The sequence below is a fragment of the Ascaphus truei genome, chromosome 19, assembly GCF_040206685.1.
Source record: "Ascaphus truei isolate aAscTru1 chromosome 19, aAscTru1.hap1, whole genome shotgun sequence".
Lineage (NCBI taxonomy): Eukaryota > Metazoa > Chordata > Amphibia > Anura > Ascaphidae > Ascaphus > Ascaphus truei.
The window spans coordinates 9,434,979-9,449,978 of NC_134501.1; the positions used below are offsets into that span (position 1 = coordinate 9,434,979).

Sequence of the window (15,000 nt, forward strand, 5' to 3'; positions counted from 1 at the left end):
TAATCCCAGGCCCTGTGTGAGCACGCCTCCACACTTACATAAATCCCAGGCCCTGTGTGAGCACGCCTCCACACTTACATAAATCCCAGGCCCTGTGTGAGCACGCCTCCACACTTACATAAATCCCAGGCCCTGTGTGAGCACGCCTCCACACTTACATAAATCCCAGGCCCTGTGTGAGCACGCCTCCTCGCTTACATAAATCCCAGGACCCTGTGTGAGCACGCCTCCTCACTTACATAAATCCCAGGCCCTGTGTGAGCACGCCTCCACACTTACATAAATCCCAGGCCCTGTGTGAGCACGCCTCCACTTACATAAATCCCAGGCCCTGTGTGAGCACGCCTCCACACTTACATAAATCCCAGGCCCTGTGTGAGCACGCCTCCACACTTACATAAATCCCAGGCCCTGTGTGAGCACGCCTCCACACTTACATAAATCCCAGGATCCTGTGTGAGCACGCCGCCACGCTTACATAAATCCCAGGATCCTGTGTGAGCACGCCGCCACACTTACATAAATCCCAGGGCCCTGTGTGAGCACGCCTCCACACTTACATAAATCCCAGGACCCTGTGTGAGCACGCCTCCACACTTACATAAATCCCAGGCCCTGTGTGAGCACGCCGCCACGCTTACATAAATCCCAGGACCCTGTGTGAGCACGCCTCCACACTTACATAATTCCCAGGACCCTGTGTGAGCACGCCTCCACACTTACATAAATCCCAGGACCCTGTGTGAGCACGCCTCCACACTTACATAATTCCCAGGACCCTGTGTGAGCACGCCTCCACACTTACATAATTCCCAGGACCCTGTGTGAGCACGCCTCCACACTTACATAAATCCCAGGCCCTGTGTGAGCACGCCTCCACACTTACATAAATCCCAGGCCCTGTGTGAGCACGCCTCCACACTTACATAAATCCCAGGGCCCTGTGTGAGCACGCCTCCACACTTACATAAATCCCAGGACCCTGTGTGAGCACGCCTCCACACTTACATAAATCCCAGGCCCTGTGTGAGCACGCCTCCACACTTACATAAATCCCAGGCCCTGTGTGAGCACGCCTCCACACTTACATAAATCCCAGGATCCTGTGTGAGCACGCCGCCACGCTTACATAAATCCCAGGATCCTGTGTGAGCACGCCGCCACACTTACATAAATCCCAGGGCCCTGTGTGAGCACGCCTCCACACTTACATAAATCCCAGGACCCTGTGTGAGCACGCCTCCACACTTACATAAATCCCAGGATCCTGTGTGAGCACGCCTCCACACTTACATAAATCCCAGGGCCCTGTGTGAGCACGCCTCCACACTTACATAAATCCCAGGACCCTGTGTGAGCACGCCTCCACACTTACATAAATCCCAGGCCCTGTGTGAGCACGCCTCCACACTTACATAAATCCCAGGATCCTGTGTGAGCACGCCGCCACGCTTACATAAATCCCAGGATCCTGTGTGAGCACGCCGCCACACTTACATAAATCCCAGGATCCTGTGTGAGCACGCCTCCACACTTACATAAATCCCAGGCCCTGTGTGAGCACGCCTTCACACTTACATAAATCCCAGGATCCTGTGTGAGCACGCCTCCACACTTACATAAATCCCAGGGCCCTGTGTGAGCACGCCTCCTCACTTACATAAATCCCAGGACCCTGTGTGAGCACGCCTCCACACTTACATAAATCCCAGGGCCCTGTGTGAGCACGCCTCCACACTTACATAAATCCCAGGCCCTGTGTGAGCACGCCTCCACACTTACATAAATCCCAGGGCCCTGTGTGAGCACGCCTCCACACTTACATAAATCCCAGGACCCTGTGTGAGCACGCCTGCACACTTACATAAATCCCAGGATCCTGTGTGAGCACGCCTCCACACTTACATAAATCCCAGGATCCTGTGTGAGCACGCCTCCACACTTACATAAATCCCAGGGCCCTGTGTGAGCACGCCTCCACACTTACATAAATCCCAGGCCCTGTGTGAGCACGCCTCCTCACTTACATAAATCCCAGGCCCTGTGTGAGCACGCCTCCACACTTACATAAATCCCAGGACCCTGTGTGAGCACGCCTCCACACTTACATAAATCCCAGGATCCTGTGTGAGCACGCCTCCTCACTTACATAAATCCCAGGACCCTGTGTGAGCACGCCTCCTCACTTACATAAATCCCAGGACCCTGTGTGAGCACGCCTCCTCACTTACATAAATCCCAGGACCCTGTGTGAGCACGCCTCCACACTTACATAAATCCCAGGACCCTGTGTGAGCACGCCTCCACACTTACATAAATCCCAGGACCCTGTGTGAGCACGCCTCCTCACTTACATAAATCCCAGGGCCCTGTGTGAGCACGCCTCCTCACTTACATAAATCCCAGGACCCTGTGTGAGCACGCCTCCACACTTACATAAATCCCAGGACCCTGTGTGAGCACGCCTCCACACTTACATAAATCCCAGGTCCCTGTGTGAGCACGCCTCCACACTTACATAAATCCCAGGATCCTGTGTGAGCACGCCTCCACACTTACATAAATCCCAGGCCCTGTGTGAGCACGCCTCCACACTTACATAAATCCCAGGCCCTGTGTGAGCACGCTTCCACACTTACATAAATCCCAGGATCCTGTGTGAGCACGCCTCCACACTTACATAAATCCCAGGCCCTGTGTGAGCACGCCTCCTCACTTACATAAATCCCAGGCCCTGTGTGAGCACGCCTCCTCACTTACATAAATCCCAGGACCCTGTGTGAGCACGCCTCCACACTTACATAAATCCCAGGACCCTGTGTGAGCACGCCTCCTCACTTACATAAATCCCAGGGCCCTGTGTGAGCACGCCTCCACACTTACATAAATCCCAGGACCCTGTGTGAGCACGCCTCCTCACTTACATAAATCCCAGGCCCTGTGTGAGCACGCCTCCACACTTACATAAATCCCAGGCCCTGTGTGCGCACGCCTCCTCACTTACATAAATCCCAGGCCCTGTGTGAGCACGCCTCCACACTTACATAAATCCCAGGCCCTGTGTGAGCACGCCTCCACACTTACATAAATCCCAGGCCCTGTGTGAGCACGCCTCCACACTTACATAAATCCCAGGATCCTGTGTGAGCACGCCTCCACACTTACATAAATCCCAGGACCCTGTGTGAGCACGCCTCCACACTTACATAAATCCCAGGACCCTGTGTGAGCACGCCTCCTCGCTTACATAAATCCCAGGCCCTGTGTGAGCACGCCTCCACACTTACATAAATCCCAGGACCCTGTGTGAGCACGCCTCCACACTTACATAAATCCCAGGATCCTGTGTGAGCACGCCTCCACACTTACATAAATCCCAGGCCCTGTGTGAGCACGCCTCCACGCTTACATAAATCCCAGGCCCTGTGTGAGCACGCCTCCACACTTACATAAATCCCAGGATCCTGTGTGAGCACGCCTCCACACTTACATAAATCCCAGGACCCTGTGTGAGCACGCCTCCACACTTACATAAATCCAAGGATCCTGTGTGAGCACGCCTCCACACTTACATAAATACCAGGACCCTGTGTGAGCACGCCTCCACACTTACATAAATCCCAGGATCCTGTGTGAGCACGCCTCCACACTTACATAAATCCCAGGATCCTGTGTGAGCACGCCTCCACGCGTACATAAATCCCAGGCCCTGTGTGAGCACGCCTCCACGCGTACATAAATCCCAGGGCCCTGTGTGAGCACGCCTCCACGCGTACATAAATCCCAGGGCCCTGTGTGAGCACGCCTCCTCACTTACATAAATCCCAGGATCCTGTGTGAGCACGCCTCCACGCGTACATAAATCCCAGGACCCTGTGTGAGCACGCCTCTTCACTTACATAAATCCCAGGATCCTGTGTGAGCACGCCTCCACGCGTACATAAATCCCAGGCCCTGTGTGAGCACGCCTCCACACTTACATAAATCCCAGGATCCTGTGTGAGCACGCCTCCACGCGTACATAAATCCCAGGACCCTGTGTGAGCACGCCTCCACACTTACATAAATCCCAGGACCCTGTGTGAGCACGCCTCCTCACTTACATAAATCCCAGGCCCTGTGTGAGCACGCCTCCACACTTACATAAATCCCAGGATCCTGTGTGAGCACGCCTCCTCACTTACATAAATCCCAGGATCCTGTGTGAGCACGCCTCCACGCTTACATAAATCCCAGGCCCTGTGTGAGCACGCCTCCTCACTTACATAAATCACAGGATCCTGTGTGAGCACGCCTCCTCACTTACATAAATCCCAGGCCCTGTGTGAGCACGCCTCCTCACTTACATAAATCCCAGGATCCTGTGTGAGCACGCCTCCACGCTTACATAAATCCCAGGATCCTGTGTGAGCACGCCTCCACACTTACATAAATCCCAGGATCCTGTGTGAGCACGCCGCCACACTTACATAAATCCCAGGGCCCTGTGTGAGCACGCCTCCACACTTACATAAATCCCAGGATCCTGTGTGAGCACGCCTCCACACTTACATAAATCCCAGGGCCCTGTGTGAGCACGCCTCCACACTTACATAAATCCCAGGACCCTGTGTGAGCACGCCTCCACACTTACATAAATCCCAGGCCCTGTGTGAGCACGCCTCCTCACTTACATAAATCACAGGATCCTGTGTGAGCACGCCTCCACACTTACATAAATCCCAGGCCCTGTGTGAGCACGCCTCCTCACTTACATAAATCCCAGGACCCTGTGTGAGCACGCCTCCTCACTTACATAAATCCCAGGCCCTGTGTGAGCACGCCTCCTCACTTACATAAATCCCAGGCCCTGTGTGAGCACGCCTCCACACTTACATAAATCCCAGGACCCTGTGTGAGCACGCCTCCTCACTTACATAAATCCCAGGCCCTGTGTGAGCACGCCTCCACACTTACATAAATCCCAGGACCCTGTGTGAGCACGCCTCCACACTTACATAAATCCCAGGACCCTGTGTGAGCACGCCTCCTCACTTACATAAATCCCAGGCCCTGTGTGAGCACGCCTCCTCACTTACATAAATCCCAGGCCCTGTGAGAGCACGCCTCCACACTTACATAAATCCCAGGCCCTGTGTGAGCACGCCTCCACACTTACATAAATCCCAGGACCCTGTGTGAGCACGCCTCCTCGCTTACATAAATCCCAGGCCCTGTGTGAGCACGCCTCCACACTTACATAAATCCCAGGACCCTGTGTGAGCACGCCTCCACACTTACATAAATCCCAGGCCCTGTGTGAGCACGCCTCCTCACTTACATAAATCCCAGGCCCTGTGTGAGCATGCCTCCACACTTACATATATCCCAGGCCCTGTGTGAGCACGCCTCCACACTTACATAAATCCCAGGGCCCTGTGTGAGCACGCCTCCTCACTTACATAAATCCCAGGGCCCTGTGTGAGCACGCCTCCACACTTACATAAATCCCAGGGCCCTGTGTGAGCACGCCTCCTCACTTACATAAATCCCAGGACCCTGTGTGAGCACGCCTCCTCACTTACATAAATCCCAGGCCCTGTGTGAGCACGCCTCCACACTTACATAAATCCCAGGCCCTGTGTGAGCACGCCTCCACACTTACATAAATCCCAGGACCCTGTGTGAGCACGCCTCCTCACTTACATAAATCCCAGGACCCTGTGTGAGCACGCTTCCTCACTTACATAAATCCCAGGATCCTGTGTGAGCACGCCTCCACACTTACATAAATCCCAGGCCCTGTGTGAGCACGCCTCCTCACTTACATAAATCCCAGGCCCTGTGTGAGCACGCCTCCTCACTTACATAAATCCCAGGCCCTGTGTGAGCACGCCTCCACGCTTACATAAATCACAGGATCCTGTGTGAGCACGCCTCCTCACTTACATAAATCCCAGGACCCTGTGTGAGCACGCCTCCTCGCTTACATAAATCCCAGACCCTGTGTGAGCACGCCTCCACACTTACATAAATCCCAGGCCCTGTGTGAGCACGCCTCCACACTTACATAAATCCCAGGATCCTGTGTGAGCACGCCTCCACGCGTACATAAATCCCAGGATCCTGTGTGAGCACGCCTCCACACTTACATAAATCCCAGGCCCTGTGTGAGCACGCCTCCTCACTTACATAAATCCCAGGCCCTGTGTGAGCACGCCTCCTCACTTACATAAATCCCAGGATCCTGTGTGAGCACGCCTCCTCACTTACATAAATCCCAGGATCCTGTGTGAGCACGCCTCCTCACTTACATAAATCCCAGGATCCTGTGTGAGCACGCCTCCTCGCTTACATAAATCCCAGGCCCTGTGTGAGCACGCCTCCTCACTTACATAAATCCCAGGCCCTGTGTGAGCACGCCTCCTCGCTTACATAAATCCCAGGACCCTGTGTGAGCACGCCTCCTCACTTACATAAATTCCAGGATCCTGTGTGAGCACTCCTCCTCGCTTACATAAATCCCAGGCCCTGTGTGAGCACGCCTCCTCACTTACATAAATCCCAGGCCCTGTGTGAGCACGCCTCCTCACTTACATAAATCCCAGGCCCTGTGTGAGCACGCCTCCACACTTACATAAATCCCAGGACCCTGTGTGAGCACGCCTCCTCACTTACATAAATCCCAGGCCCTGTGTGAGCACGCCTCCTCACTTACATAAATTCCAGGATCCTGTGTGAGCACGCCTCCACACTTACATAAATCCCAGGACCCTGTGTGAGCACGCCTCCACGCTTACATAAATCCCAGGCCCTGTGTGAGCACGCCTCCTCACTTACATAAATCCCAGGCCCTGTGTGAGCACGCCTCCACACTTACATAAATCCCAGGGCCCTGTGTGAGCACGCCTCCACACTTACATAAATCCCAGGGCCCTGTGTGAGCACGCCTCCACACTTACATAAATCCCAGGCCCTGTGTGAGCACGCCTCCACACTTACATAAATCCCAGGGCCCTGTGTGAGCACGCCTCCACACTTACATAAATCTCAGGATCCTGTGTGAGCACGCCTCCTCACTTACATAAATCCCAGGCCCTGTGTGAGCACGCCTCCTCACTTACATAAATCCCAGGCCCTGTGTGAGCACGCCTCCACACTTACATAAATCCCAGGATCCTGTGTGAGCACGCCTCCTCACTTACATAAATCCCAGGATCCTGTGTGAGCACGCCTCCTCACTTACATAAATCCCAGGGCCCTGTGTGAGCACGCCTCCACACTTACATAAATCCCAGGACCCTGTGTGAGCACGCCTACACACTTACATAAATCCCAGGATCCTGTGTGAGCACGCCTCCTCACTTACATAAATCCCAGGGCCCTGTGTGAGCACGCCTCCACACTTACATAAATCCCAGGACCCTGTGTGAGCACGCCTCCTCACTTACATAAATCCCAGGATCCTGTGTGAGCACGCCTCCTCACTTACATAAATCCCAGGATCCTGTGTGAGCACGCCTCCTCGCTTACATAAATCCCAGGACCCTGTGTGAGCACGCCTCCTCGCTTACATAAATCCCAGGATCCTGTGTGAGCACGCCTCCACACTTACATAAATCCCAGGCCCTGTGTGAGCACGCCTCCACACTTACATAAATCCCAGGCCCTGTGTGAGCACGCCTCCTCACTTACATAAATCCCAGGGCCCTGTGTGAGCACGCCTCCTCACTTACATAAATTCCAGGATCCTGTGTGAGCACGCCTCCTCGCTTACATAAATCCCAGGCCCTGTGTGAGCACGCCTCCTCACTTACATAAATCCCAGGATCCTGTGTGAGCACGCCTCCTCGCTTACATAAATCCCAGGATCCTGTGTGAGCACGCCTCCACACTTACATAAATCCCAGGCCCTGTGTGAGCATGCCTCCACGCGTACATAAATCCCAGGACCCTGTGTGAGCACGCCTCCACGCGTACATAAATCCCAGGGCCCTGTGTGAGCACGCCTCCACACTTACATAAATCCCAGGACCCTGTGTGAGCACGCCTCCACACTTACATAAATCCCAGGACCCTGTGTGAGCACGCCTCCACACTTACATAAATCCCAGGCCCTGTGTGAGCACGCCTCCACACTTACATAAATCCCAGGACCCTGTGTGAGCACGCCTCCACACTTACATAAATCCCAGGATCCTGTGTGAGCACGCCTCCACACTTACATAAATCCCAGGGCCCTGTGTGAGCACGCCTCCACACTTACATAAATCCCAGGACCCTGTGTGAGCACGCCTCCACACTTACATAAATCCCAGGGCCCTGTGTGAGCACGCCTCCACACTTACATAAATCCCAGGATCCTGTGTGAGCACGCCTCCTCGCGTACATAAATCCCAGGGCCCTGTGTGAGCACGCCTCCACACTTACATAAATCCCAGGACCCTGTGTGAGCACGCCTCCACACTTACATAAATCCCAGGACCCTGTGTGAGCACGCCTCCACACTTACATAAATCCCAGGCCCTGTGTGAGCATGCCTCCACGCGTACATAAATCCCAGGACCCTGTGTGAGCACGCCTCCACGCGTACATAAATCCCAGGGCCCTGTGTGAGCACGCCTCCACACTTACATAAATCCCAGGACCCTGTGTGAGCACGCCTCCACACTTACATAAATCCCAGGACCCTGTGTGAGCACGCCTCCACACTTACATAAATCCCAGGCCCTGTGTGAGCACGCCTCCTCACTTACATAAATCCCAGGACCCTGTGTGAGCACGCCTCCACACTTACATAAATCCCAGGACCCTGTGTGAGCACGCCTCCTCACTTACATAAATCCCAGGGCCCTGTGTGAGCACGCCTCCACACTTACATAAATCCCAGGACCCTGTGTGAGCACGCCTCCTCACTTACATAAATCCCAGGCCCTGTGTGAGCACGCCTCCACACTTACATAAATCCCAGGCCCTGTGTGAGCACGCCTCCTCACTTACATAAATCCCAGGGCCCTGTGTGAGCACGCCTCCTCACTTACATAAATTCCAGGATCCTGTGTGAGCACGCCTCCTCGCTTACATAAATCCCAGGCCCTGTGTGAGCACGCCTCCTCACTTACATAAATCCCAGGATCCTGTGTGAGCACGCCTCCTCGCTTACATAAATCCCAGGATCCTGTGTGAGCACGCCTCCACACTTACATAAATCCCAGGCCCTGTGTGAGCATGCCTCCACGCGTACATAAATCCCAGGACCCTGTGTGAGCACGCCTCCACGCGTACATAAATCCCAGGGCCCTGTGTGAGCACGCCTCCACACTTACATAAATCCCAGGACCCTGTGTGAGCACGCCTCCACACTTACATAAATCCCAGGACCCTGTGTGAGCACGCCTCCACACTTACATAAATCCCAGGCCCTGTGTGAGCACGCCTCCACACTTACATAAATCCCAGGACCCTGTGTGAGCACGCCTCCACACTTACATAAATCCCAGGATCCTGTGTGAGCACGCCTCCACACTTACATAAATCCCAGGGCCCTGTGTGAGCACGCCTCCACACTTACATAAATCCCAGGACCCTGTGTGAGCACGCCTCCACACTTACATAAATCCCAGGGCCCTGTGTGAGCACGCCTCCACACTTACATAAATCCCAGGATCCTGTGTGAGCACGCCTCCTCGCGTACATAAATCCCAGGGCCCTGTGTGAGCACGCCTCCACACTTACATAAATCCCAGGACCCTGTGTGAGCACGCCTCCACACTTACATAAATCCCAGGACCCTGTGTGAGCACGCCTCCACACTTACATAAATCCCAGGCCCTGTGTGAGCATGCCTCCACGCGTACATAAATCCCAGGACCCTGTGTGAGCACGCCTCCACGCGTACATAAATCCCAGGGCCCTGTGTGAGCACGCCTCCACACTTACATAAATCCCAGGACCCTGTGTGAGCACGCCTCCACACTTACATAAATCCCAGGACCCTGTGTGAGCACGCCTCCACACTTACATAAATCCCAGGCCCTGTGTGAGCACGCCTCCACACTTACATAAATCCCAGGACCCTGTGTGAGCACGCCTCCACACTTACATAAATCCCAGGATCCTGTGTGAGCACGCCTCCACACTTACATAAATCCCAGGGCCCTGTGTGAGCACGCCTCCACACTTACATAAATCCCAGGACCCTGTGTGAGCACGCCTCCACACTTACATAAATCCCAGGGCCCTGTGTGAGCACGCCTCCACACTTACATAAATCCCAGGATCCTGTGTGAGCACGCCTCCACGCGTACATAAATCCCAGGGCCCTGTGTGAGCACGCCTCCACACTTACATAAATCCCAGGACCCTGTGTGAGCACGCCTCCACACTTACATAAATCCCAGGACCCTGTGTGAGCACGCCTCCACACTTACATAAATCCCAGGACCCTGTGTGAGCACTCCTCCTCACTTACATAAATCCCAGGCCCTGTGTGAGCACGCCTCCACACTTACATAAATCCCAGGACCCTGTGTGAGCACGCCTCCTCACTTACATAAATCCCAGGATCCTGTGTGAGCACGCCTCCTCACTTACATAAATCCCAGGATCCTGTGTGAGCACGCCTCCACACTTACATAAATCCCAGGACCCTGTGTGAGCACGCCTCCTCACTTACATAAATCCCAGGCCCTGTGTGAGCACGCCTCCACACTTACATAAATCCCAGGCCCTGTGTGAGCACGCCTGCACACTTACATAAATCCCAGGACCCTGTGTGAGCACGCCTCCTCACTTACATAAATCCCAGGCCCTGTGTGAGCACGCCTCCTCGCTTACATAAATCCCAGGCCCTGTGTGAGCACGCCTCCACACTTACATAAATCCCAGGATCCTGTGTGAGCACGCCTCCTCACTTACATAAATCCCAGGATCCTGTGTGAGCACGCCTCCTCACTTACATAAATCCCAGGATCCTGTGTGAGCACGCCTCCACACTTACATAAATCCCAGGATCCTGTGTGAGCACGCCTCCACACTTACATAAATCCCAGGACCCTGTGTGAGCACGCCTCCTCACTTACATAAATCACAGGATCCTGTGTGAGCACGCCTCCACACTTACATAAATCCCAAGATCCTGTGTGAGCACGCCTCCACACTTACATAAATCCCAGGACCCTGTGTGAGCACGCCTCCACACTTACATAAATCACAGGATCCTGTGTGAGCACGCCTCCACACTTACATAAATCACAGGATCCTGTGTGAGCACGCCTCCACACTTACATAAATCCCAGGCCCTGTGTGAGCACGCCTCCACACTTACATAAATCACAGGATCCTGTGTGAGCACGCCTCCACACTTACATAAATCCCAAGATCCTGTGTGAGCACGCCTCCTCGCTTACATAAATCCCAGGATCCTGTGTGAGCACGCCTCCACACTTACATAAATCCCAGGCCCTGTGTGAGCACGCCTCCACACTTACATAAATCCCAGGACCCTGTGTGAGCACGCCTCCACACTTACATAAATCCCAGGACCCTTGTGTGAGCAAGCCTCCTCACTTACATAAATCACAGGATCCTGTGTGAGCACGCCTCCACACTTACATAAATCCCAAGATCCTGTGTGAGCATGCCTCCACACTTACATAAATCCCAGGATCCTGTGTGAGCACGCCTCCTCGCTTACATAAATCACAGGATCCTGTGTGAGCACGATTACATAAATCTCAGGATCCTTTGTGAGCTTACCTGTATGCTTACAGATTAGAAAGGAACCTTGCACGCTTACTAATATCACAAGATACTGAGCGAGCACACCCGCATGCGCAAAACAAATGCACTTACCTGGTCCTGCAGCCTAGCTGTGTGCTCTCGCAGTGTCTGCAGGATCTCAGCACTCTGCAAAGCGTGCTCACGGCTTGCACACAGGTCGGTTTGTGTGGCTTGCAGTTCCTGGGTCAAGTGATCGATGGCTTCCTCACCACTCTCTAAATCAGAACATTTACTGTCCAACTCCTGTTGCAGAAGCAGCAGATCCCCCCGTAGAGCAGAGAGACGCACATCCCGCTCTGCCACCTGCAGAGACATGCAGAGCAGACTCAGAACACTGTATCTGTCTGTCCCATTCTGCAACTGCCTGTGTATATTAGTATAGCTGAACACCTGTGTACATATATCTTGAATATACTAACACATACATACATCTACAGATATATACACAGATACCAAATGTTAATAAATGTATATGCGTCCATATCTATCTATATGATCTAGAGATATATAGATATACACACACACACAAACCCCAGTGTTCCAAAATTTTGACCCCTTAGGCACCGCATACATGTCACACATTGTGTGTGTGTGTGTGATGAATGAGTCACAACACTGCAAGTAGATAATCAAAAAGTGTATGGCCTAGTCCGATACAAAAAACACCATTTTGGTCAGCCCTGGGAGCTTCCATACAGTCTCATTCATCAGACTTGTGGTTGGAGATATATATATATAAAATCAAAAAAGAATAGACCAGGCCTGCACAACTCGTTAAGCGAGAAGGGCCGAACTGCTCCAAGGAAAAAAAAATTGGGCCGCACGGGTAAAATCATCATCATCTCTCCTCCAGCACCTCTCATCATCATCATCCTCATATATCTCCCCCAGCACCCCTCAACATCATCCTCATATCTCTCCCAGAACCCCTCACTATCAACCTATGCGATACTCCCCATCTATCTCTCATACACCCATCTCTCCCCCTCACCCACACACATAATACTCCCCCTCCATATCAAACACACAATACCCCGCTGCACACCACACACATCCCACCCCCCCTGCACCTCACATCCTTCTCCCCCCTGCACCTCACATCATTCTCCCCCCGTGCACCTCCAATCACCCCAGTGCACCTCCAATCACCCCCCGTGCACCTCCAATCACCCCTCCTGCACATCACCCCCCCTGCACATCACCCCCTGCACCTCACATCACCCCCCCTTCACATCACCCCCCTGCACATCACCCCTCCTGCACATCACCCCTCCTGCACATCACCCCTCCTTCACATCACCGCCCCTGCACATCACCCCCCCTTCACATCACCTCCCCTGCACCTCACATCACCCCCCCTGCACATCACCCCCCCTTCACATCACCCCCCCTTGCACATCAACCCCCCCTTGCACATCAACCCCCCCCTTGCACATCAACCCCCCCCCTTGCACATCAACCCCCCCCCCTTGCACATCAACCCCACCTCCCCTTGCACATCAACCCCCTCTCCTCCCCTTGCACATCACCCCCCCTTCTCCCCTTGCACATATCCCCCTGCACATAACATCACCTCCTCGCCTCCGATCACGGCGGGACTGCACTGCGCTCGCTCGCAAGCAGCGGGCACCGGAAGTGCCGCACTTGAGAGCGGGCTCGGCTCCCCCGGGGAGGAAGGGGAGAGTGGGCTCGGCTCGCGGGAGGAGGGAGAGCGGGCTCGGCTCTCCCGGGGAGGAAGGGGAGAGCGGGCTCGGCTCGCGGGGGCAGGGAGAGGGGGCTCGGCTCGCGGGGGCAGGGAGAGCGGGCTCGGCTCGCGGGGGCAGGGAGAGCGGGCTCGACTCGCGGGGGCAGGGAGAGCGGGCTCGACTCGCGGGGGCAGGGAGAGCGGGCTCGGCTCGCGGGGGCAGGGAGAGCGGGCTCGGCTCGCGGGGGCAGGGAGAGCGGGCTCGGCTCGCGGGGGCAGGGAGAGCGGGCTCGGCTCGCGGGGGCAGGGAGAGCGGGCTCGGCTCGCGGGGGCAGGGAGAGCGGGCTCGGCTCGCGGGGGCAGGGAGAGCGGGCTCGGCTCGCGGGGGCAGGGAGAGCGGGCTCGGCTCGCGGGGGCAGGGAGAGCGGGCTCGGCTCGCGGGGGCAGGGAGAGCGGGCTCGGATCGCGGGGGCAGGGAGAGCGGGCTCGGCTCGCGGGGGCAGGGAAAGGGGGCTCGGGAGGAGGACAGCAGCCGCCGCCGCGGGCCGCACAGCGAGTGCCGGCGGGCCGCATGCAGCCCGCGGGCCGCGTGTTGTGCAGGTCTGGAATAGACGATACCGTTCTGTGGCTAACTAAATGCTTTTATTTGTGCGAGCTTTCGAGATTCACTGATCTCTTCTTCCGGCGATGTTACAGTGAATAAAGCAGGCAAGGTTTAACTTAAAAACAGTGCATATAAGAATGTTATCTGTGACTGAAACCTATCCCTCCCCCCTGTGCAGTATGCGATTTATGACTTGATGTGTTAAATTGTCCCTGAATGTTAGTGATGTAAGAGAGAGTGTGTGTGTGTGTGTGTGTGTGTGTAATATAAAATGTATACAGCACTTTACAAAAGGTGTGTGTGGAGTGGGAGTGTATACCAAAGGTGTGGGTAGGTGTGGAAATGTAAGAGGGTGTTGCATCACTAAAAGTGTGTGTAGATACTATGTGGTCCCTATTGGTATATAGGGATGGAATTACATAGAGTATTTGTATGTTTAGGAGACAGCTGTGTGTGCATAGATATTGCTCAGTATGTATAGACATGGCCTTTAGCACTCATGGGAAGAGAGTTCTCTTGTGTCAGTAGTGACTCATAAAACTTCGGTCTCGGTTTAGGCCACCGCTAAGTGTCCCGAACAGTTGCATAAATTTATATTCATGCAACCGTCTCTCTTTCGGTGTTCTAAGATTACCTTTGAGTATGGCCACCTTCGGATGGTTCATCTTATGGCCAGAGTCAGAGAAATATTCGCCGACAGGACTGTCTCTTGTTCCGCGTGTGATGCTGTAGTGATGCAGATTCATTCTCTTGTTTAGCCCCTGTCCTGTCTCACCTATGTAGTAGCAGCCCCCTGGGCATTTCATGCACATGATGAGGTACACAACATTGCTGGAGGAACAGGTGAACCTTCCTCTGATTTTGTACTCCAGATTCCTGTGTGGTATTTGTTTGTGCCCGCTGTGTGGAGCATTGCGCAGGTTTTGCATCTTGTGTCCTGGCATGGTCTCGT

At 54.2% G+C, this 15,000-nt stretch overlaps 1 protein-coding gene across 1 annotated transcript in view; it reads right to left on the reverse strand.

Annotated features, from left to right (window-relative positions):
• LOC142470270 (uncharacterized) overlaps positions 1 to 15,000 on the reverse strand; it is an 89,067-nt gene that overhangs the window by 1,122 nt on the left and 72,945 nt on the right. The window contains exon 24 of the mRNA XM_075577211.1: positions 11,833 to 12,063. Coding sequence (XP_075433326.1) covers positions 11,833 to 12,063 — 231 coding nt within the window. The remainder of the gene's footprint in view (positions 1 to 11,832; positions 12,064 to 15,000) is intronic.